The sequence below is a fragment of the Ictalurus furcatus genome, chromosome 7, assembly GCF_023375685.1.
Source record: "Ictalurus furcatus strain D&B chromosome 7, Billie_1.0, whole genome shotgun sequence".
Lineage (NCBI taxonomy): Eukaryota > Metazoa > Chordata > Actinopteri > Siluriformes > Ictaluridae > Ictalurus > Ictalurus furcatus.
In genome coordinates, this window is record NC_071261.1 from 4072512 (window position 1) to 4098774 (window position 26263).

Sequence of the window (26263 nt, forward strand, 5' to 3'; positions counted from 1 at the left end):
ACAGCCTTCTTTGCTCATATTTACCAAGGGTGCCTGTATTAGTGGAGGGCACTGTATATCATGTTTTTACTTGCAGTACCTTGTAGAGCCAGTAGGTTCACACAGCACAGACGAGCTCAGATGTACAGATGCTAATCTATGAATGTTTTCATTTAAATGGCAGCAGTGATACAGTTTAAGCCTTCCTGCTTCATTATGTAGTCTTATCTGAAAACTGTACACAACTGCACATTATCTCACGTCAGTCATTTCAGATCTGATTTACATTAAACATAATAAACGATAAACATAATGTTAGATGTCACTGCAGCATACATTAAAGACCTAAACATGAATTAGTGATGGGGATTAATAAATATAAAAGATCTAAACACACATTAACTATGGGGATTAATAAATATAAAAGATCTAAACACTTGTATATTAGTACATATAGTCCCCTCTGAAGCTATTGGAACAGCAAGGCCAATTCATTTGTTTCTGCTGTACGCCTGTAGACCTTTGGATTTAATATCAAAAGACGGATATGAGACAAGAGTTTAGAGTTTTTATTTCTTGGTATTTACATCTTGGTGTTAAACATCATAAAACATAGAACCTTTTCTATCAGACCAAACAATTTTTAGGTGAGCAAAAGTGTAGGAACAGATAAGTTGAAGTAAACTGAAGTAAATAACACTTAATATTTGGTTGCATATCTCTTGCGTGCAATAACTTCATCAAGCCTGCAGCTCACTGACATCACCAAATTATTAATTCCTTCTTTTGTGATGCTTTTCCAGACTTTTACCAGAGTACATATCAGACTCTTTTCACTTTTTCCATTTAATTTGTTTTCATTTAAAACTTTTTTAGATTTCAATAGCATTTTATTTCTCAAGCCTATTTATTCAGTACCTGTCATCAGCATTACTCAGTACTTGTTCATCTCCAGAAAAACACCTCCTACTTTCACATGAAGCTTTACAGATTGTTATCTTATCATTTGCTCGAGCCATATCCCCCTGTAGATCTCGTCTGGTTTCCCACTGCAGCTAAGCAGGGGTGAGTTTGGCCATTACCTTCATGGAAGACTCTCTGGGGAAAACTAAGCTTGCTGCTGGAAGCAGCAAAGAGAGCATGGGGTGCTCACTCTGTGGGGTGCTCAGTGTGGGTCCTAATGCACAGTCTTTGGGATAAGACATTAAACCAAGGTCCTATGGTCATTAAAAATCCCAGAACACTTATTTTTCTGCATATCTCTGGTGTCCTGGTGAAATTCCCCCATTGGCCCCCATCATGGCCCCCTAATAATCCCCATCCCTGAATTGGATACATCACTCTCCTCTCCACCAATAGCTGGCTGTTCTGGGTGTTCTGGGTGTATTGGGTGTTCTGGTGTATCCAGGTGGATGCTACACACTGGTAGAGGTTGAGGAGGTCCCCCCCCCGCCCCCCCCCCACAATACAAAAAGCTTTGAGTGCCTAGAAAAGCCTTGTATTGATCTAAGGAATTATTATTATTATTATTATTATTAGTAGTAGTAGTAGTAGTAGTAGTAGTAGTAGTAGTATCCAAATATAATGGATGAAAATACACACAGATTTATTGGAAAAATCTAAATCTTAGAATCCCTTTCACTAATCACATCTAGGTTGTACATTTAAGAACCCCATTTTGTGACTAGCAGAAGCCCTGCCTCCCAGCTTCATAGGAGGTTCTGACATCATGTCCAGTGAACTTTTCTGATCTTTATGGAATGCATCAAACCCAAAACCTGAAGTAAATCTGACAGAATAGAAAAGTTTCTTGATTTAGAAAAGACCTCGTTCTTTTAAAAGAGTTAAATTGCTTATTCAATCAAATGAGATAAAAAGCTTTACAGAAAGGTCCACTGGATGTCTTGTTGAGATCAATCATGAACCTGAGTGAAGTAGCAGAGGAACTGCACAAGTTCAGGAGTTGAATAAAGTTATGTTCTTCAAATTGTTGTTATAATTTCTGGGTTCACCTGAAAAGAGCACATGGCCAGAACGGAAGTCTTTCTCTCTTTCTCTCTGTGTGTAAGAACACAGGAAGTGTAGTGGCTTTAACACAGACCAATGATCAGTCAGTCCTTCATCAGTGTGACAGGATGGAGCTCCGTCCACTCCGTGTGATGATCTGTGAGTAAATGTTTTCTTTGTGTCTTCATTAGAGTGAGTGGCAGCTTAAAACAATATGTTCAGATGAAGTCTAATGTCCTGAGTGATGAGGTTAATATGTGATTAGAACATTTTCGTAAGAGTCTCTGATATGATTGTTGGATCAGTGTACATCCATATCAGTTGTGTGAGTTAGTTCATTTGAGTTGAGCCCATGTGAGAATTTTTATTATTATTTGGTTACTGAAGTTAAGGTAAGGGTTACATTTATATGTAGAATAGTGTTAGTTAGTTGCATTAATAATGATATCAGTGGGAGCGTACAGTACAGTCCCCTCTGAAACTATTGGAATGGCAAGGCCTATTCATTTGTTTCTGCGGTACACCAAAGACATTTGGGTTTGCGATCAAAAGATGGATATGAGACAAGAGTTTAGGATTTCAGCTTTTATTTCCTAGTATCTACCAATTGGGTGGTCTGAAAGAAATGTGCTATGTTCTATGTCGTTTAACACATCTACATATAAATACCAGGAAACAGAAGCTGAAATTCTAACCTCTCTTGTCCTTTTCATCTTTTGATCTCAAACCCACATGTCTTCAGTCTACAGCAATAACAATAACTTGGCCTGCTGTTCCAATGGTGTCAGAGGGGACTAAATATTTTTTATTTTCAGCATAGTTTATATGGATTGCTGTTAATTGGGTGTGTCCTCACTGCATCCTGTAGTGTAATGACATTAGATTAGATATACTACGTACTGGATGTTCTAACCTTAACACTAACCCCAACCCTAACCATAGATGGATAACAGTGACATACTGTTTCTGCCATTGGCGCATACGTGTTACAACATACAGTATGTAGTGGATCTAATCCAATGCTATCTAATCTAATCTAATCACACTACAGTCTGCAGTGACCTTTTGGTTCATTTTAGTGCATATGTGTAGAATCTAAAGTCTTCAGGATTTGTGTGTTATTTTGGGTTGTAGAGTGTCTGTGGTGACGTGAAGTTTTTTTCTGAGCATGAATCAGATTATAGTTCATGATATTTTGGGGGGCTTTTATCATGGATGAACATTTTCTGTTTCTTAGAAGGTATGAAAGGAAGAGTACATGATCAGAGTGTTATGTGGTTAGTTTAAAAAAAAATAAATAAAAATAAATAAATAAATAAATAAATAAATAAAAGATAGTGTTGATAAGTTGTGTGTGAGCGTGTTTGTGTGGTAAGAACTGCGACTGCATCCGAAATGGCATACTGTGACAGGTCTACTGCATTAGATTCAATACCTGCTACATTAGATTCAGTACCTATTGCATTAGATTCAGTACTTGCTACATTACATTCAGTACCTTCTGTATTAGATTCAGTACCTGCTACATTTGATTCAGTACCTACTGCTCGGTCGTTGATACAGTACAGTACTGATCAGTAGTAAGTGGTAAGCATGAATACAAATGGGACATACTATTTGGTGCCGATTCTGACAGCTCATCCGTGCCAGTCTTGTTGCATTATGGCAGAGGTTCTTAACCTTTTGTAACTAAAGCCCCCCCAAGCCTTCCCTATCATGTGGCACCCCCCCCATATTAGAGGAGACCAGGTATAATTATGATCTATTCAACACTATATATATATATATATATATATATATATATATATATATATATATATATATATATATATATATATATATACTCACTTTTGTTGCCAGCGGATTAGACAATATATTTTCAATATATTGTCAATATATTTTGTGGCCACCATTATTTTCCAGCACTGCCTTAACCCTCTTGGGCATGGAGTTCACCAGAGCTTCACAGGTTGCCACTGGAGTCCTCTTCCACTCCTCCATGACAACATCACGGAGCTGGTGGATGTTAGAGACCTTGTGCTCCTCCACCTTCCATTTGAGGATGCCCCACAGATGCTCAATAGGGTTTAGGTCTGGAGACATGCTTGGCCAGCCCATCACCTTCACTCTCAGCTTGTTTAGCAAGGCAGTGGTTGTCTTGGAGGTGTGTTTGGGGTCGTTATCATGCTGGAATACTGCATACTGATCATGCTGTGCTTCAGTATGTCACAGTACATGTTGGCATTCATGGTTCCCTCAATGAACTGTAGCTCCCCAGTGCCGGCAGCACTCATGCAGCCCCAGACCATGACACTCCCACCACCATGCTTGACTGTAGGCAAGACACGCTTGTCTTTGTACTCCTCACCTGGTTGCTGCCACACACGCTTGACACCATCTGAACTAAATAAATTTATCTTGGTCTCATCAGACCACAGGACATCCTTCCTGTAATCCATGTCCTTAGTCTGCTTGTCTTCAGCAAACTGTTTGCGGACTTTCTTGTGCATCATCTTTAGAAGAGGCTTCCTTCTGGGACGACAGCCATGCAGACCAATTTGATGCAGTGTGCAGCGTATGGTCTGAGCACTGACAGGCTGACCCCCCACCCCTTCAACCTCTGCAGCAATGCTGGCAGCACCCATACGTCTATTTCCCAAACACAACCTCTGGATATGATGCTGAGCACGTACACTCAACTTCTTTGGTCGACCATAGCGAGGCCTGTTCTGAGTGGAACCTGTCCTGTTAAACCGTTGTATTGTCTTGGCCACCGTGCTGCAGCTCAGTGTCAGGGTCTTGGCAATCTTCGTATGGCTTAGGCCATCTTTATGTAGAGCAACAGTTCTTTTTTTCAGATCCTCAGAGAGTTCTTTGCCATGAGGTGCCATGTTGAACTTCCAGTGACCAGTATGAGGGAGTGTGAGAGCGATGACACCAAATTTAACACACCTGCTCCCCATTCACACCTGAGACCTTGTAACACTAACAAGTCACATGACACCAGCAAGGGAAAATGGCTAATTGGGAACATTTTGGACATTTTCACTTAGGGGTGTACTCACTTTTGTTGCCAGCGGTTTAGACATTAATGGCTGTGTGTTGAGTTATTTTGAGGGGACAGCAAATTTACACTGTTACACAAGCTGTACACTCACTACTTTACATTGTAGCAAAGTGTCATTTCTTCAGTGTTGTCACATGAAAAGATATAATCAGATATTTTCAAAAATGTGAGGGGTGTACTCATTTTTGTGATATATATATATATATATATATATATATATATATATATATATATATATATATATATATATATATATAATATGTTTTTGATAGATAGATAGATAGATTATTTTATTTTTGCTTTCGTGTTTTTGTACTTTTTTAATTATTTTTCATAACTTTTATGACATTTATAAAGCTATATAGTGGACAGGTATTGAAGATGAATGATATGAAGTGTTCCTGAATACTATGAATACTTTGAACAAGAGAACTATGTAAAACATGTTGCATTCCAGTTGTCTCGCATTCTAAAAACATTCACATTGGGAAGAAGGGCATGTCTCATTATCCATCACATTGTTAAATCTCCGGCTCTCAGCCACTCACTGAACAGAGCAGATTCAGAGGGAGGTGTGAGTGCAGCATGAAAGCGAGACCTCGTGCTTGCAGGACAGTACTGGCCACAAATGGAAAGTTGCTAAGGTTTGTCCAAAAAGTCGCTAAATTTGTCACTAGGTGCTTATTTTTTTGCAAAAAGAATGTTGCTAAAGGGGTCTGAAAAGTCACTAAGTTGGCAACACTGGTCTGCAGTGACAGCTAGATAAAAGGCAGCTAAACTCCACCTGTACCCGGAAAAGAGAAAATACAGAGGGAGAGAAAATACTGAGTTTTTCATTTATACTCATTCTATTTGAAAAGCAATAAAATACACAGAGTACACAACTGATGCCCTGTCTGTGTTTTTTTCGCGCCTCCCCAGTGGAGCCCCTGGTTGAGAACCACTGCATTATGGGATAGCACAGTGTCCAGTGCTATTACTTTTGGTGTACTACCATAGGCTGAATATCCCTACTACCCTACTACACAGTAGGTGAAAAGCAGTACACCAAAGTAGTAGCATGTCAGAATTCTCAGTATTCATAAAACAGTAGGCGAGAAATACCCAGATGACCTTCTGATTCTGCAGTATGGATCCAGTGGACACTGTGGATACTGCACTATCCCATAATGTAACGGAACTGGCACGGAAAAGCTGTCTGCACCAACATGTCGGATGTAGTATGTCCAGGTTGTATTCAGACTACACACATACTGATCAGTACACACTGTATCAACAAGCTGTAGGTACTGAATCTAATGCAGTACGTACTGTCATGGCACGCGACAGGGCCATTTCTAGACATAGGTGAACCAGGCAGTCCTTAGGGCGACACCAGCTTGGAGGCGCCGATGAGCGCCCCAACGCCCTCACCACCACCCGACTGACTGACTAAAGTGTTGTAATTTTATCTTCAGTAAATGGAGGTGAGACCAATCAGACAAGGTTTACAGGAAAATACGTGGAAATACTTGTGTTTTATTTGCTGACAGCTCTCAATTCTGCCAAAAGCCATCTCACAGTCAGTGTGAGGGAAAAATGGATATACAGAGATTTTTTATTTATTTTTAGCCAGTAAAGGCACTGAAACTGAATCACTAACATCCTCTGATGTGTAAATGTCTGTATGAGTTCCAGTTTACGTGAACATGATGTAGCTGTCGCTGAAAACATGTATGGGTCTTTTCTTTCTTTAAGCCTTTAAAGTATTTATTTGTTATGTTGTTGTTATTACAATAATGCAATGTAAATATTAATAATAATTTGCCTATGTGAGTTTTGTTTTACAAGGGTTGCAGAAATAGTGACACCTACAGGTTAAACTAGTGAGCTGCATTGAATTTAAGTTACTGTGGTCATGTGATTAGCCTAACTAATAGCAGTGCGAAAATGTGCATGCAGTTTTTGGTGCTACGCTGTACACGGAGTTAGATGCTAAAGAAGAGAATAATTAAACAGTAAAGCGTTACAGCTACTCCTAGAGTTCTGGTCGGAAGGCGCACACGGTATGTTGGTTTGTGATGTTGTGCGTGTCATGTTTGTATTGTAGTGTAATAGTGCAAATTTTTCCTAAGGCCATTAATGCTAGTTTAATATGTGAGCAAGATGAATGAATACTCATGGACTCTTAAGAACATGCTTATGTACAATATGCTCATGTGAGAATGTGTTATGTACTTTATTTCAGTTTTTCACGGTGTTTGACGGTGATTGAATGCGCTTAAGTTGTGAAGGAATGCAATAAAAGAAACGACAAACATCAGTTGAAGCGTACGTTTTAATCTGACCAGAAGAATAAGTTTGGGAGCAGCTACTCAAGGATAGATAATGTACTCTGCATGGTTCTGTAGCAGCTAAACCCATACAATGATAGCATAGTTAGCTTAGCTTGACACCTAACTAGCCTAGTCTCATGTTAGCCAAAAAGTTTTATATTTTATGCTCTGGTAGTCCTGCAAACAATGGAAACACCTGAGGCAAGTTTTATGATAAATCCAACTTTTTATCTGATCAAGTCATACATTGGCAGGTAAATTACCACAGCCTTCAATAAAAAATAGGCTACTAGCTGAGTTGAGAATGTTGAACTGGAGAACTTTACCTCAAGTTTTACTACCTGTACCACTGAGTTGGGAATTGTGATTCATATCAAGTAGGTCCATCAGCAAGGTTTTTACAAACAGATTATGAAAGTTTATTCAGACACTTTGAGTAGATTTCAGTTCTCATTCATCAAATTATGGGGACATTAACAAAACATCATGGGAACATTAAGAGAACATTAGGGGAACATACTGCAAACCTATCTTTCCAAACTATATCTTTCTATTTCCATAAATAAAACGTTCCTGGTTAACAAAAAACAAACCTTAAAAATGTATGTTCTGAGAACCAAAAATTGTTAGCTGGGTATATCTGATATCATATAATCACCTGATAATACCCCTTTCCATGCATATACTGCCCCCCAGTGGTGACAGCCTCAAAATACATGCATTACACATACATTTACAAGTGCATCTAAAAAAAATTTTACATTGTGGAAAAATTTATTTTTACGTATATTTTATATTCATTACACATAAAGTGAAATATTTCAAGCGTTTTTTTGTTGTTGTTTTAATCTCGATGATTTTGGATTACAGCTCACAGAAATCAAAAATCTCAAAATATTAGAATAACGAACTTATAATACAATAATCAAAGAAACCATGGCTTCCAGAACACCTCAGCAGTGCCACAGGCTGATCGCCTCCATGCCACGGCACATTGATACAGTAATTTGTGCAAAAGGATTAAAGCCCCGACCGTGTATTGAGTGCATAAATGAACATACCTTTCAGATGGTCGAATTTCTGTATTATAATTTTTTTTTCTAATATTCTAAGATACTGGATTTTTGATTTCCATGAGGTGTAAGCCGTATTCATTGAGATTAAAAGAAAAAAAAGGCTTGAAATATTTCACTTTGTGTAATGAATCTAGAAAATATGAAAGCATCACTTTTTGAATTAAATTATGAAAAAAAAACACTTTTCTACAATATTAAAAATTTTTTAGATACACCTGTATCTACAATGGCTCCTACACACCGACCCCATAATTGTTGGTGTGCAACTACAATCCTTTAAATTACCAAAGGAGCCGGAATATGTATGTGTGTATATCTACTTTAAAGATCAGTCCTCAGTGTCTTCTAAAAACAGGCAGATTTTAATCACAGGTCTGTCCAGTAATCCTGTTTTAGTTTTGAGTTGTGCAGCTCGTACTAGTCCTCTACTGTCAGGATATGTTTGAGTTATTTTGTCAAGTAGCCAAGAACCCCATGGAGCTGCTGGATCCATGATGATCACAATATCACCAACAGCAAAGCTTCTGTGTGGTTTCGTCCATTTCTGATATTCCTGGAGCAGTGGAAGGTATTCTCTGACCCACCTTTTCCAAAAAAGATCAGACAAGTATTGGACTTGTCGCTCTTTACGTGTTTATGTGCAGATCACTGTCTTTAAAAAGCCTTGGTGGAAGAGGTGGTTTTGATCTCAGCTGTAAAATGTGATTGGGTGTAAGAGTTTCCAAGTTGTTTAAATCATCAGAAGCTTTGTGATGGGGAGGTCATTACGAATAGCTTCAATTTCACAAAGGATGGAGTGAAAATTCTCATCATCCAACGATTGTTGTTGGAGAGTGGAGTACAGGACCTTCTTTACCAGATGAATGAGCCGCTCCCACACGCCACTGTGATGCGATGCAGCAGGGGGATTAAAGTCCATTTGAGTCCCTCAGATAGAAACATGTAAGCTGGATTTAGTCATGATCCAGTGTGTTCAAAGCTGTCTGGAGCTCTCTTTCTGCTCCAATGAAATTTGTGCCATTATTAAACTTTAATGCATGAGTCTCAGCCATTTTTTATTCTCCCATCTTGCCCTGTAGACGCTGACAAACAAACATTCTGAAATGATTTTTCTACAGGCAGAGTTTCAATTTATAACTCATTACCTTTTTTGAAGTGTTGACATGTGGTTTCCTCCAGCATGACCTAGTTTTTATGAACATGTGGCCAGATGAGTTTGGATACATGGTGTTCCTTTGACAAGATAACAGGACGTTTCATCTCTTCTGGCATCGCTGCTCTACTAAGTCCTCCACCAACTTTGTGCACACCATCCATCAACACTGGATGAAGGTTATGAATATCACAGCTGCTCTTTACTCCAGATCTTCCATTTTGCAAGGCAGCAATCTCTCCCTTGTGCGTTTCTTGTTGAGAAAATCTGATGATTGCCGAATCTGCAACAGCAAGATCTTCTACTTCTACTTTGACCATGTAATCCAGCCTTGCAGATCTTCATTTCCCTTTTGACTCTGTCCTGCTCTGTGATAGGATCACCTGTTTCAGAAGAAAGTGAAGACTGAATGAACCTTCTATATTGTCTTAGCTTTAAGAGAACATCTTTGAACTTTAAAAGCCATGCCAGTTTTCAGTATTCCACTCGACAGTCATCCTCATAGACATTTTTTCAGAGAAATGTTTCAGTACGTTGCACAGTCCAAGCCTGAATGTGTTCATTTACCTGTACGTGCTACTGAGATCGGGTTTTTTTTTCCTCATAGGAACGCAGCGCGCGTTAGAACATGTGAGCGCGCGTGGACGAGCAAGGTGCGCGAGCACCTGCTTTTCCTTTGGTGACATTCGTGACATTTGGACACGTGCATTTGTTATGTTTGTTATGTCTCCTCCCTGTTCTGTCATTGGCTATTGTTTCACGTGTGTCTGAATTGCCCTCAGCCGTCAGCCATTACGAGGCTGATTATGTTTGTGTGTATATACCGCGCGCCTCCCAGCACACAGCGTGGAATGTTAGATTAGATTAGATTAGATTGGGTTGGATTGGATTGGATTGGATTGTCTTGTCTGTCTGTCTGTCTGTCTGTCTGAGTTCATGTCAAGTTTCATGTTTAGATTCGTTTGTGTAGTTAACGCTGGTTTCTCCGCTCCCAGTTCATAGTCATAGTTTATGTTTCATGTTTTGTATCTCGACCTGTTTTCGGTGACCACGACATAGTTTCCTGCCTTGCCCCGTGTAGGCCTGTTTGCCGATCGCCTGACCTCTCGCATGTTTTGGATCACGTTTTGGGTTTACCTGCCTGTGTTTCTCATTAAATAAAACTGTTCCTACTGCACTTGCATCCGTCCCCATCTCCCTTACGTCACGAGACGTGACATTAAACATGAGACAGTAATGAGCAGCATAGTGACCTGAGTGAAAATAGCTTTTTCTAAACACCATTCATTATTGAAACAGGTCGATATATTGCATTTCTTACAGCTGAAGTGAAACTAAATATAGATTTTTTGCAGCATATGACATTGTTCTCATTTGTCTTCTTAAAGAAAAGAAACAAGTCAGCGTTACATCATATTCTCTGTTCCTCTTCCCTTTTTAGTGCTTATTTCACTTATCCGAGTCGGACAAGCTCAAGGTGATTTATACATATTTTATTGCCTATGTTGTGTACATGTTGGATTTGTATTAAGGTGGAGAAGATTGTTTGTACATTGTCATGCAGAATTTAAGTTGTTTACATTGACAGTGTGTGTTTGCTTTTTGACTTTTCCAGCAGTGATTAAACCAGTTCTGTCTGTGGAGCCGAATTCACCTCAAATATTCAGAGGAGAGACGGTTACATTCACATGTAGGATTTTGGGATGGAGTGGACCGTACTACTGGTACAAAGATGGTGTTAATGTTCACAGATCTGCTGAAAATTACTACATTATAAATGTAGATCACAGTCACAAATACAGATGTTACGGGTCTATTGATGGACGGTCAACGCTACTGAGTAATGAAGTGACTCTCTCAGTGATCGGTACATGTCTGACCTTACACTCCTGTAACATGCACTGATACACATAATCATTACAAAACACACTGATTAAATATCAGATGGTCAGAGAAACGTGTGTTTGATTGATTTGATGTATTTGTTGTAACTGTACAGAGAGACCAAAAGCCGTTCTGACTCTGCAGCCTGATGGACAGATATTCAGTGGACAGGAAGTCACTTTCACATGTAAAATACGAGGACATGCAGACACTGAGTGGATGTACAACTGGTATAAAGATGGTGTCCAAATATCCTCCTACACTGAGAGCAGGAAATATTCATTCACTGCTGTAGAGTCTCTCAGCGCTAAATACACCTGCAGCGGACGGAGAAGAAGCGACTCTCAGACCTCAGAGACCAGCAACACTGTTACACTCACTGTGTCAGGTGTGTGTGTGTGTGTGTGTTAATCTCTTCCTCACACCAATATTTATTAACTTCAGCATCACATCACTACATGCAGTGTGGATTAAGTTCACAAGATTTATTTAAAATGTCACAGATCCGGAAAAAAAACAACGTTTAGTTACTTATCCTGTGTCTAGTAATGATTAATGGTGTAGTTTTACATTCACTGTGTTCAACATTCATAATAGTGAACACACTTATGAAGATGAATTCATTAAGAGTGTGTATTTATGCACCACTCATAAAGTGCATTTTGAAAAAAAAAAAGAAAAACCTTTTAAACTTCAGTGTGTTTGTTCAGTTATGAAAAAATGTATTCAATTAATTCCATGTACAGTATATATAAAGTATAATGATATTGTCACAGCTCAGTCAGATCAGAACTTAATTTCCCAAGATGCAACACTCACTTCTCATGCACGCATGCGCTCACCATCCCCGGAGTTCTGATCAGACACACCTGGCACCAATCACACACACACACACACACACACACACACACTCTCACCGCTAGTACTTAGGGATGTCATTCACCTAGAGTCAATGTGAAGTATACGGTCAGTCAATTCGTTTCTCTGCGTTACCAAGCCGATCTAGTTAGTTAGTCTTCTCGTTATCCTCGACCCCTGTCTCCGGTTTCGACTACGCTCTCTGCCTGACCCCGTTTGTGTTGTTCGTCCGATCGCTTGACCTTTGCCTGTCTTACGACTACGTTTCTTGAACTTCCCGATCCCACGCTCTACACCTGCCGCCCGCTCCTGCTTCCGTGCCGACTCGAGGTTCCTGACAGATATTATAAGACCATGTTGTCCATGTAATAAAGTCACACAACTGTAACTGTTTAACAAATGCTGAATATAAATGCATTATTAGACACAAATCATCTGATTAAGATGATAAAACTCTTGTTGATGTTGTAAAGAGGAAAACTTTAATATCGTCATCATTTCATATCAACAGAAAAACCCAAACCGACTGTGAGAGTGAATCCTCAGAGCTCCGTCTACACTGGAGACAGAGTTACTCTGAACTGTAATCTGCTGTCTAATGGATGGACTTTTCTCTGGTACAAAGATCGAGTCCAAGTAGCTGAAGACACCAACACACTCCATGATACAGTCTCTAATGCAGGAGAAACAGTGTATCAGTGTAAAGCACGCAGAGGAAACTACGACTCAGAGCTCAGTGATCCAGTTACAGTTACAGTTAGAGGTATGTCATGCTTTCTACTCTCTCACTGCATGTTTTAAGTTATTTCTTATTATATTTTAGATATTTATAAAGCCTGTCATTCATGAACAGTGAGAGCAAAAGTTAAAGTACCGCTGAGTGTGTGTTCATCAGGAAGAGAATCTCTGTTATAAGAGATCCAGACTATCAGATATCAGTGTTATGTAGGGATAATAAATCTCATGGTAGTAGAAAGATGGAAATTATAATTACACAGCACTCATGTTAATCAGACTCATGATGGTGTTTATAACTGTAACTGAAACACAGACATTAGTGCTGAAACACTCACTACAGAATATTAAATTATGATCAATATAGAAAGAATGTACAGTGTGTGTCTGATACCAGAGGCCTTAAAGCTACACTGTAAATAAATCACCTGCTTCGTCTCTATAAGTGCTGACTAATCACTTTGGAAATCATACATAAGCGACCTTGAGCCAGATCACATCAGGATCTCAAGTAATTGTAGGATTTTTTTTCTTTTGCTCCACTCTGCTTCCTTACCAATGACCAAAACATGGAATTATACAGAATAAAATGTGATGTCAAATAAATGGATTAAAAAAACAACAACAATTATTCATATGAAAAATCTCAAACTCCTGTTCATTTTATTAAACAAATCTGAATAATACTTTACTATAAATACATCTATCACAATACCGAATGATTAGAATCAGGATCTGTTGAAGACGCTGGACTTTTTGGTGCAAGTGGTTATAACTTGTCCAAAGTATTTTTCAGAGTTACGTGTGTAATGTTACATTCTTTTCCAAAATCTCCTAAATGCTACACGTTCATGAAAACCAAAATATCAAAAGCATACTAATTATTTCAGGAAATATTTTATTATCTTTGTACAGCGCTCCCAAAACCTGTGGTGTCCATAAATCCTGATGAACAGGTGTACAGAGGAGAGACTGTCACTCTCAGATGTGACCTACAGGATGAAGAGGACTCTGACTGGATCTACAGCTGGAATAAAGATGGTTCTGGTGTCAGTAGTGAACAGGAGTACAGAATCAGTAGTGCTGAAACATCTCATGCAGGTAAATACACCTGTAGAGGAGGAGAGAGAGGAGGCTCACACTCCTCACACACCAGTGATGCTGTTACACTGACTGTATCAGGTGAGTGTGATCATCTCCTCAGTACTCATTAACCTCAGGTTCACCTCAGCACTCAGTACTGGTGTAGATTAGAGCTGCACAATATGCATACAAAGTGTGATATGCAGTAAAGATGTTGGACTTTGAGATGATGATGTGAAATGCAGTCGATGAAGACTAAAGATGTGATTTTTATTTATTTGCTGTCTCAATGTGCTGCAAAATGCTGAACATGAAAATGTCCCAGGTTTATCCAATAATAAATAATATTAATGGCAAAATATCTCTTCTTTTATTATTACTGAATTAAGTGTAAAATGAAAGAATAAAATGCATTCTGCTGGTTCAAACATTTTATATTGAAGGATGTTTTAAATAACAGTCAAACATAATGCAGTACATTTTGTCTTTACACTTTTTCTTGAATAAGAGAACAATGTACTTCACATTAAATCTACTCTCACAAAAACTAAATTACTTTCATAAATTCCACAAAATATTTTGATAGATATTCATGAATAATTTCACTATGACAGGAGTCTTTACAGTGTATCAGTAATAGTGTGTTTGTCTGTAGTAGTGATTAGTGTGTTAAACACTCTGACAGCAGAACATGAACAGTTAACATCCTGAACTGTGTGTTTCATCTCCAACTGCAGAAAAACCTAAACCTGAACTCACACCAAGTCGTGAAGGAGCTGTACTGAAAGGAAACTCCGTGACTCTGTCCTGTACACTGAAGCTGCAGTCTGCTGGATGGAAGTTTTACTGGATCAAACCCACACAGAGCACTGAGACTGAAACAGACTACTACATCTTCAGATCAGTTAGAGTCTCTGATGGAGGTCAGTACAGGTGCAGAGCTGGAAGAGGAAACCCAGTCTACTACACACACTACAGTGATGCACTCTGGGTAAATGTTACTGGTGAGTAAAAACAGGTTGCAAAACACTGCATCATCACTAATCACTTAAATATACAGCAGTTGTAGTATTAGAACTGTATATTATTGAAGTGTGTTTGTATTTGGGTTAATAATAAAACAAAAATAAAATAATAAAATTAATAATAAAATTATGTTTCTGCAGAGAGTCCTAAAGCTGTGGTGACCATAAAGCCTGATAAACATGTGTTCAGAGGAGAGACTGTGACTCTCAGATGTGAAATACAGGGAGGAGGAGACACTGAGTGGACATACAGCTGGTATAAGAAAGATTACACACTCTACCCATACCGCACAACACAGGAGTTCAGCTTCAGCTCAGTTAGAAATGATGACAGTGGTGAATACACCTGCAGAGGGAGGAGAAGTGACTCTCAGAGCTCAGAGATCAGTGATGCTGTTACACTCACTGTATCAGGTGAGTGTGTGAGTTTGTTTTATCTTATCATTAATTATATATAATGAGATTACCACTCTGTATGATTTTATTTATTTATTTTTACATTTGTTGTCCATCAGATGCGGCAGAGGCAGTAGTGAGTGTGTCTCCACTGCGCTGGCTGACTGAAGGAGACTCAGTGACTCTAAGCTGTGAGGTTAAACACTCCTCTACAGGCTGGACATTCAGCTGGTACACAGAGGTTCCCTCCAGAGACAGTCAGGGTTCCCTCAGGTACAGTACAGCGCTCCTCTCAGACAGCAGCAGAGGATCTGGAGGCTCCTACACTCTCAGTCCTGTTACTGTGAAGCACACAGGAGTTTATATGTGCAGAGCAGAGAGAGGAGAACCGGTCTTTCACACACGGGACAGTAACCTACAGCCACTGTGCATCACTGGTGAGGAAATAAATCAACAATAGAGTTGAGTTGGAGTGTAGCAAATGTACATTTATTAATATTAAGTGTTGTATATGTGCTAATGTGTTGTGTAATAACTGTTTATATTTAAACTCCTTAGTGAGGAATGTGTAAAGCAGCTGAATAAGCACCTGATAGTAGATTTTTATTCGGATATCATTGTCTAATCAGAGCAAGTATTAGTCCTGTGGTAATTTTAATGTTACACATGTTTACTAAACTGTACACTGAAATTAACATCATAATAAAATCAAAATACATGTTAATTTTCAGAATAAGATCTGAATTATAATGTGTGTGTTTCAGGTGAATCTCCTCCAGTGTCTCTGATCATCAATCCCAGCAGAACTCAACACTTTACTGCTGACTCTCTCTCACTGAGCTGTGAGGACCAGAGTAACTCTACTGGATGGACAGTGAGAGGATACACACACAGTGAGACAGTGTCTGATTGTTCATCAGGTTCAGGATCTACATGTAACATCAGCTCCCTCTCTACATCACACACTGGAGTTTACTGGTGTCAGTCTGAATCTGGAGGACGCAGTAATCCTGTCAACATCACAGTGCACCGTGAGTCTTCAATGTTCTCATCAGTAATAGATGTACAATATACGGGAATAAACATAACACTTTTATAATCTACTGAATTGTTGAAAATAAATTATAATATTGTTATAAAGAAACTGAGTGCAGTTTCTAGGGTGACACAGATTTGATGTTTTTATTCAGTCGATTCTAACAAAAGACCAACAGATAGCGCTGTGTTCAGGGCTGCAGAGATCTGAGACACAGAGGTTTATACACACATCTGCACACAAAGATCAGACTCAGAGAATAAAAAAGAGGAAAAAAGGAATACAGAGAGATGAGACTTTTTGGATGTTGTTGGCTCAAATTTAGCCTATTACCCAAAAACACTTAAAATTCAACATAGAAGCCAATACTCACATCTACCTCTGAGCCCAGTTGGAGATAGAAAAAATACACCAGCCGTGAGTGAGAAGAAGCAAGGGTCCAGCTTTATTGTTCCATTCCACCACACGAGATCCACACCGATGAGAATTCTCAGAAGTGATCCCCATACCCTGAGCTTAAGCTCCAGTATTTATACTGTACTTACACAGTAAATAACCCATATGTTTCAAGAAGACTATGATCTCACTACCAATAGGGTTAAAAAAGAGCTCATCTACCTTACTCTTATGTTCCAGAAAAGGGCTATTCCACTTACACATAGAATCAAAACCGGGGGTTTCAATTTACACATAAAATCAGAATCCAGGGATTTCTAATAACCCAGAAAGTCAAAACCAGAGAGTTTCAGTTACCCAGAGAACAAAAACCAGAGATTTTCAGTTACCCAGAGAATCAAAACCAGAGAATTTCAGTTACCCAGAGAATCGAAACCAGTGAATTTGAATTACCCGTAAAATAGAAAGTGGACAAGACTAAACAATCTAGAGTGACCTTGGTCTTACTGTTATCTCGCGGGGGGGGGGCAGCTTGACTCAGCCACCCTTATAAATGGCTCCTCATGGTTCTTTCTTAAAATTAAGGCCTTCCTTGCGAGACAAGAACCTTCACCATTTGAGTCATGAGTAAGTTACATTTCTCTGTATTTCTAGTTTATAATTTATTTTCATATTTGCTCTATATTTCTTATTTTATATATATTTATACTACTTGAAAAGTGGTTTACTGTACTTCCAACTTCTTAATATCATTACAGTTCTACTGTCCTGCATATCCTACTATTCTGTTTTTTTATAGAGAGTTTCTCTATTACTATAAGATATTATTAAAGTTATTCATGTGTGTGTATGAGAAAGAGAGAGTGTGTGTGTATGTTGTGTCTACTTGCCCGCCCTTGACTGTACGAGCGTGCGTGTGTGTGTGTGTGTGTGTGTGTGTGTGTGTGTGTGTGTGTGTGTATATTAGCACTCCTCAGCTCAGCTCGTATACCTCTTTTTGACTTTTTTGACTACTACTGCTCTTAAAGATCTTTAAAGTGTAATTCCAATTTGTCAATGTCCGCCTAATCCCGCTTCTATGTGTCTAGGTGCCCGTCGTCAGTCCTTCCTCTCCCCTTTGCTGGATGCTAGGTCTCCCTTATGTTTATTTTATGACATTTTTTATCCACAACATTTCCCCCCTCTGAGGCTATAAAGCCTCATACACCACCTTAATTAAGCGGGTATCTGTGGAGGAACTGGTTCTGCCGCACCCCATGGCCGTCCCCCGCTAGCTGTCGGAGGATTACTCTATCGAAGCCATAATCCCTGCGCCCGTCCCCGTACTCAAATGGGTCCCTTACATTAACCACTTCTACGCAACACTGATCGAATAGGAGCTGAGGAGGTTTTGTAGACCTGGTGGGAGACGCGCTAGTGCCTGCACCCCGGGGTCTCATAGTAGATTGGCAGCTGGAGAATGGGCCTACGTCCACTTTGCGCCGGACATGTGTAGATGTACCTAGCCATAACTCTTAACCCTTAACTTACTTCTCCTTTCAACTATATATATATATATATATATATATATATATATATATATATATATATATATATATATATATATATATATCGAATCTAACTACCTTGATTATACGTTTGTTTGCCTACATCGATTATAAGTGTGATTAACTGAGTTCCCCTAATCATTCATTACTACTACTACTGCCGTACGTATGAGTGGCCACTACAGTAACTAACTACTTGATTGGATCTACACGTCCCTATCTTTCTCAACTAGGCCTGTCAGCCCACAGTTTTGTATTTGTCGGGACCTGCAGAGTCTTGCTTCCCCCCAAGAAACAAACCCCAATCCTGCGCAGTCAGGGGTGGGCGAAAAAACCTCCTATGAGGAAAAATTCCCACCCTGCCAGCACTGTGTGCTCGACAGCACCATTATACTTTTCTCATGCCTGAGTGCGTCATATCACAAACATTTTATAACATTTTATAATAATACAACTTGTATTGTAAATATAACCTTTATCACGAACATAAAGAACAAGGTAGACAGAGTTGAGCAAGACACACACACACACACAAAGCAGGCAAGAGAGAGAGAGAAGAGGCATAAATACATTAGACTTACATAAATAAAACTATTATCCCCATATAGAAGTTAGACTGCAGAGGGTAAACCTAAAAAAGCTTCTCTCAATGTTTTAACAATAAGAATATAAACAGAAATAAGAAATAAGAATAACTCATGAAGACTAGTTTAGTTTCAGGATGTTAAGAATTACAGTGAAAGCTGCTTTCACATCTGAATGTTACTGATAAAACTGGCATTTAAGCACATTTTCTCTTTCACACATGAAGACTCTGTGAGCGCTGCACTGTGTACACTCTCTCTGATATCTACCACTGATTTACTGTAGCTCTCTGTGTTAAAATCATTACTGTATTTTACACACTTTCTGATTTCAGTGGCTTCTTTCTCTTTCCTACAGATGGTCATGTGATCCTGGACAGTCCTGTCCATCCTGTGACTGAGGGACATCCTCTGACTTTACATTGTTTATCTCGCAACTCAAATACCTCAGCTTCTGGTGTTGATTTCTATAAAGATGGTTCAGTCCTGCAGAACAAGACTACAGGAGAGATGACCATCAGTACTGTCTCAAAGTCAGATGAAGGTTTCTACCACTGTAAACACCCAGAGAGAGGAGAGTCACCCAAAAGCTGGGTTTCAGTCAGAGGTGAGAAGCCTTGAGAGAATTTCTTTTTATTTGATTCTCTTTTTATTAACAAAGTTTATATGCACAGTGTTTTCAGTCAGCTTTCAAAGTATTTGATTCCCTTTGTAACAATAACATTTAATGCTACTAATGTCTGAATCTGGAGGACGCAGTAATCCTGTCAACATCACAGTGCACCGTGAGTCTTCAATGTTCTCATCAGTAATAGATGTACAATATACAGGAATAAAGGTAACACTTTTATAATCTACTGAATTGGTGAAAATAAATTATAATATTGTTATAAAGAAACTGAGTGCAGTGTCTAGGGTGACACAGATTTGATGTTTATATTCAGTCGATTCTAACAAAAGACCAACAGATAGCGCTGTGTTCAGGGCTGCAGAGATCTGAGACACAGAGGTTTATACACACATCTGTACACAAAGATCAGACTCAGAGGAGAAAAAAGAGGAAAAAAAGAATACAGAGAGATGAGACTTTTTGGATGTCAGTATCATCTTTATCACTAGCATAAAGGCAAATATAACTGCCCTATTGTTCAATTAAATGTATGTGGTTAAAGAAACAACTTTTCAGACTCATATCTTCACATGAAACTTAAATGTATGATCTGTAAATGTATGCTTTATATATGATTAATTATAATTTATTATGATGATGATTATATAATTATTTTATTATCCATGGTATTTTTCCCTCCAGTTCTATCAGATGGAAAAGCTCCACTGTTGGTACTGAAGCTCCTCAGCAGTGCAGTAGCGGCCTCTCCGTATGTGCTGGTGACCATCATTCTGGCAGTGAAATGTTACAGAGCTCGAAGTAAGACCTCACAGTGTTCTTCATTAGCCATAAAATTAAACCCTAACATTTAATAAGAGTCTAATTTGAAGTGTTCATGAGTGTGTATTTTACAGCTGACCCTGATGAGGACAACAGACCATACAGAGTGATAGAAGCTGAAGTGTCTGTCTGAGTCTCAGGTGTTTACATTATTTTTTATCATCTAGCGTTTATATAACAGCAGCTCCCCGTGCAACAGAGAACACTGCATTTAGCCCATGGAGCTGTAACATGATGAACGAACGACTCTGACCCGAAGACTCGAGAGCTGAAATAATTATTTCTGTTTCCGGGGAACAGACGTGAGAAATGCGACGTGACAAAAGAAAGAACGACTCGGATCGGGAGGTGAGGTGAACTAACAGACTGTATAGCCTGAAGACCTAATGCTAAGCTATTAATTAATCATTTCTGTTTCTCATAATTTGGCCTTGGCTGCAATAGCCTATATTTTATTTTTTATTCCAAATGTGATCAACGTTTGCGTAAGTACTAGATGTGTTGGTGAATTTAACATGTAACATTTTAATTATATTCTGCTGAAATGAAAGAAATTACTTGAAAATAGATTTGTTCATTTTGCTGAACGCGATTCAAAGATCCGAGTCAGTAAAATGGTCCGAACTTCCCATCACTACTGCTCACTGCAGAGCCAAATAGATGGAGCTGGACATCTAGCTCCACCTCTCTTGATCTAGTCTAGTAATCTTTGGGTCTAGTCTAGTTCCACCTCTATGGCTCATTTCGCCATCTACTGGCTGTTAACGTTAATGCAAGCCCTTCATTAGATCAAACTTACCTAAAGGGGAAAAAATGTTGATTGTTAATGCACGAAGGTTAGGTCAAAGTAACCATGAGACTTGCATGGAACTGGAGATGCTGGCATAGCTAATATTGCCTTATCTTTCTTTAACATTTTTCATGATTTCATGATTTTTCTGCACTGTTTCTGTGACAAACTGCATGACTAGACTACCTTCTTTTTTCCCCACTGTATTAAGGCTATGTAAGCTATTTGTGAATTTTCTCAGTCATATGTGATTCATTAATGTAATAGTGTGCTCCTAATATGCTGTTTGCTTTTAAACATGGGAACTGAGTTACCCTTGCAGGTGTGATAAAAAATAAATAAATAAAATGATCACCTATCTGCTTGTCTTATCTCTTTTGTTGCTTTTAAATGTACACTTAGGGTCTCCACCTCATGAAAGAAAAATGAATGCATGTACAACGAGAGTATCATTGTGAATATAATTTAGATGGAAATATGTGAATATAATTTTGGATGGACTCAGTCCACATGTGATTGTCTTCATCAAATGGTAATAAGCAACTTGTCTTGTAGTCTGAACCCAGCCACGTGTCACACTAAAGAACAAAACAAGAGGACACGTGTGGTCTGAGACTGGTAGCAAGGCAACCAACTCCATGAACATTTGGTAGTAGACTGGGAGTGTTACTTAATTAACCATTTATTAGTCACATACTCCACTGCCCTCAAGTGTTGCTGAATTTATTTTATTTCTATTCACTTTCATTAACAAAATGTACATCTAACATAAAAATCAGTCTTCACTCTAGGAAAAAAATATATAATAAGATAAAAGATACAAAATAAAATTTTAGTATATTAGATTTCAAGAACACATTTTTTTCCCACAAAACTTTAATTGGTTAAAAAAAAAAAAACATTTTACAAAACCTAAAACTACACGTAAAAACAATATTTTCACAGATCTACCCCACTAATTAGCTTGTTAGCGGTGAGGGTTGTGCAGGCAAGACACATGAATATTTCTTATCGTATATTTCCTGCATGAAAAACTCCATGTCCTCTAATCTCTCGAAGGTGAAAAGGAAGGGAGCCCAGATTTTATCTTCGTCCATTTCACTTTCATAAAAAATAGTGTTGATAAACAGGTCCTGCATTGTGATGGCCAACAAGGCATCATCCTCGTTCATCCTCATGATCCGTGGTAAGTGAACTTTCCCGGCAAAGTGGGGTCTGTTGTCCTCCACCCACTCACAGGCAAGCAGAGTCTGTTTCATCACCGCCGAGTCCTTTGTACAAAAAGATAAGACATTTCGATAAACATGTAATTAGTCAAGTGCGGCACAAACACTTTTATGAAACAAGAAAGGTAATTACATAAACAAACGATAGTCAAACAATACATAAACGTTCCCTGTATATACATGGATTCTCTGTGTTGGGGTGACCTCCATGAGGTCTGACACAGATGGGGTGACCTCCATGACATCTAACACAGATGGGGTGACCTCCATGATATTTAAGACAGACGGGGTGACCTCCAAGAGGTCTAACACAGATGGGGTGACCTCCATGATGTTTAGCGCCAGTAAGATTGTTTGTTTGGTGACTGACTGTTGGATTTGACTTTGAAGAAAAAGTGACAAAACAGTAAAAATTTTTCCAGTGTGCATTATTTTTTATTTATTACAAATGACCTGCATACTGGGAATGCACATAATGGACATCTTCATCCAAACTATAGTTATGAGTATCATACCTTGCCAGAGGAAATGCCTGTAGTAACTGATGGCACCACCACCTCCTGATTACAGGCATGTCAGACTGATAAACGATGACAATTGAAAATCTTAATCATAAAATGTTAGTTGTGTTTACGGTCCTTTTTGCTGAAAAAAAAAAAAAAAAACATAAATTGATAAAAACTCACAGCTGTAAAATCAAAGGGCTTTGCAAGGGTCACATACAGGGCGTACTGAAATACAAAATCAAAACTCTGATGTTATATTAACAAATGCAGTGTTTAGCACACACAGAGGCAATGGTATAGCAATTATATGACCACTTACCATCAACATGAATATCCCACAGTCCGTCCCTTCAAGCTGAAGTGGTGTCCCTGTTAATGAAGAGTGGAATAAGACCAGATACTGTACATACAGTCTATAGTGTACTGTGAATGTAGTATATGATGACACTCCACTGCTGATAATAATGGTTTACATGCAAAGAAGTTAAAAGCTGTACCTCACAGTCTCTCAGTAAGGACATAGTCCAATGGCCAGGTGAAATTTGATTTGCCAAGTTTCTATAATAAAACATTAATACTTTAATTATTATACAACAGTATATCTTCTGGAGCAGTCCCATGTAAGCAGAATACAAAGTTGATCATGTTGTATTATAAAATTCTCAGTCTCAATACTGGATTCTGATTGGTTGGAAGGTGGTGCGATTAAAACTACTGCACAGGTAGTTCCAGAGAGCTTCATAGACAGACAGTGACAGTGTCTTCCCAAAATCAATGACATCTTTATATACATGTGCATGTGTGTGTGTGTGTGTGTGTGTGTGTGCGTGTGTGTGTGTGTGTAATGTGATGTAAATGGTGAATTCTCCATGCGTACTGAGGTTACTTTTGGAGTTCCACAGGGTTCTGTTTTAGGCCCACTGCTCTTTACTTTATATATGCTACCCCTAGGTCAAATTATTCGTAAACATGGAATTAGCTTCCACTGTTATGCTGATGATACACAGTTGTATGTTTCAGCGAAGCCAGAGGACAGACAGAAGCTTAGTAAAGCTGAGGATTGTGTAAAGGACATTAGACATTGGATGTTAACTAACTTCCTTCTACTTAATTCTGATAAAACAGAAATACTTTTATTAGGCCCACGTGTAGCTAGAAGTAATCTTTCTGATCACATGGTTACTCTGGATGGTCTTTCTGTTTCATCATGTGCAGCAGTTAAAGACCTTGGAGTGATTATTGACTCCAGCCTATCATTTGATGCTCATGTAGATAATATTACTAGGATAGCCTTCTTTCATCTCAGAAATATTTCTAAAATAAGAAACATATTGTCACTACATGATGCGGAAATACTAGTTCATGCATTCGTCACCTCTAGATTAGATTACTGTAATGCCTTACTGTCTGGATGTTCCAGTAGGAATATAAATAAGCTCCAGTTAGTCCAGAATGCAGCTGCTAGAGTCCTAACTAGAACTAGAAGGTACGACCATATCACACCGATATTATCAATACTGCATTGGCTCCCAGTAAAATCTCGCATTAACTATAAAATACTTTTATTAACCTATAAAGCACTAAACGGTCTCGTGCCACAATATCTAAGCGACCTTTTGGTTTTATATAATCCGCCACGCCTACTTAGATCAAAAGATGCAGGCTATTTGACGGTACCTCGAATAGTGAAGGCTACAGCAGGGGGAAGAGCTTTCTCTTATAGAGCCCCACAGTTATGGAACAGTCTTCCAATTAGTGTTCGGGACTCAGACACAGTCTCAGTGTTTAAGTCTAGGCTTAAAACGTATTTGTTTACTCAAGCCTACCCTGACTAGATTCTGTTCTACTACTTCGCAGTCATAATAATCTTTTTTCTCCCTCTCTCCTTTCGCCGAGCCCCACATGAATTTATGGAGATACTAGAGATCCAGATCCTTTCTGCCTCTGGATGGAGCTCAAATCTTCTCTAATTCCAGACTGCTGGGACTACGGCTGCTCCTAAGGCCATACAGACTTCATATAAATCCATAATGAACTTTTTCACACTATCTGTTGTTACCCAGATGAGGATGGGTTCCCTTCTGAGTCGGGTTCCTCTCAAGGTTTCTTCCTCTTAAAACATCTTAGGGAGTTTTTCCTTGCCACCGTCGCCACTCAGTGGCTTGCTCAGTTGGGATAAATTCGCACCTTTAATATCTGTATACCATGTTGATATTTCTGTAAAGCTGCTTTGAGACAATGTCTATTGTAAAAAGCGCTATACAAATAAAATTGAATTGAAATTGAATTGTGTGTGTGTGTGGCAGGACATGTGAATTAATCTATTGGCTTTGCTCGGGGTATGGCTTCGGCAGACCAATAAGGGCACGGATTACGAATCTGAGAGCACGGTTTACACATGGCTGTTTTTTTCTTTCTTACCTGACACTAGGGGGCTCTGTAGGTTCGTTTCCCCACACAATCACTTTACTATTGATGGGGTGTATGTTGTGGCTTTGTCCTATTGTCTCCATACTATAGTGGCTAGACTTTTCATTTTATTTACTGTTAACAATAATTCTGGTTCTGTTTAGGAGCTGTTTAACTGCCTCTATTCTGACTGAGTGAACATTTCCCACTCTGATCAACACTGGGCTTTAAAGCAGTTGTGGTGTTTTGCTTTTCTCAGCAGTGTGATTTAAGCAGTGAGAAAGAGACAGGAGGTGCTAAACTGATTTTGTACTGCTGATCCATCATTTTACATTCTCAGGCTAAACAAAGAAAAAAAAATAATATTTACACAATGGTGAAAAGAAAAATGAATATCTAATATATATATATATATATATATATATATATATATATATATATATATATATATATATATATATATATCCATCCATCAATCCATCTTCTACCGCTTACTCGTTTTCAGGGTCGCGGGGAACCTGGAGCCTATCCCAGGGAGCATCGGGCACAAGGATGGGTACACACATATAATATATACATATGTATATATATATATATATATATATATATATATATATATATATATATATATATATATATATATATATATATTAAATACTAATTATATAATAATAATTTTATAATTAGACTGGATTGCTTTTTCAAAAAAGTTCTCAATATCACTACTATTGACAACACTAC

At 38.5% G+C, this 26263-nt stretch overlaps 2 protein-coding genes across 2 annotated transcripts; both read left to right on the forward strand.

Moving 5' to 3' along the window:
- The first annotated feature begins 2114 nt into the window (after nucleotides 1-2114).
- On the forward strand, nucleotides 2115-21860 carry LOC128610649 (Fc receptor-like protein 5). Its single transcript, XM_053630068.1, has 9 exons — nucleotides 2115-2145; nucleotides 11039-11074; nucleotides 11213-11464; nucleotides 11597-11869; nucleotides 12851-13102; nucleotides 16343-16609; nucleotides 19500-19748; nucleotides 20463-20570; nucleotides 20666-21860. The coding sequence occupies exons 1-9, from the start codon at nucleotides 2115-2117 to the stop codon at nucleotides 20722-20724; spliced, it is 1527 nt and encodes a 508-aa protein (XP_053486043.1). The 3' UTR covers nucleotides 20725-21860.
- A 664-nt stretch (nucleotides 21861-22524) lies between these two features.
- Nucleotides 22525-25848, forward strand: LOC128610650 (uncharacterized). Its single transcript, XM_053630069.1, has 3 exons — nucleotides 22525-22567; nucleotides 22832-22951; nucleotides 24023-25848. Exons 1-3 carry the CDS (start codon nucleotides 22525-22527, stop codon nucleotides 24946-24948), a joined length of 1089 nt encoding a protein of 362 aa, XP_053486044.1. The 3' UTR covers nucleotides 24949-25848.
- Nucleotides 25849-26263: the final 415 nt, after the last annotated feature.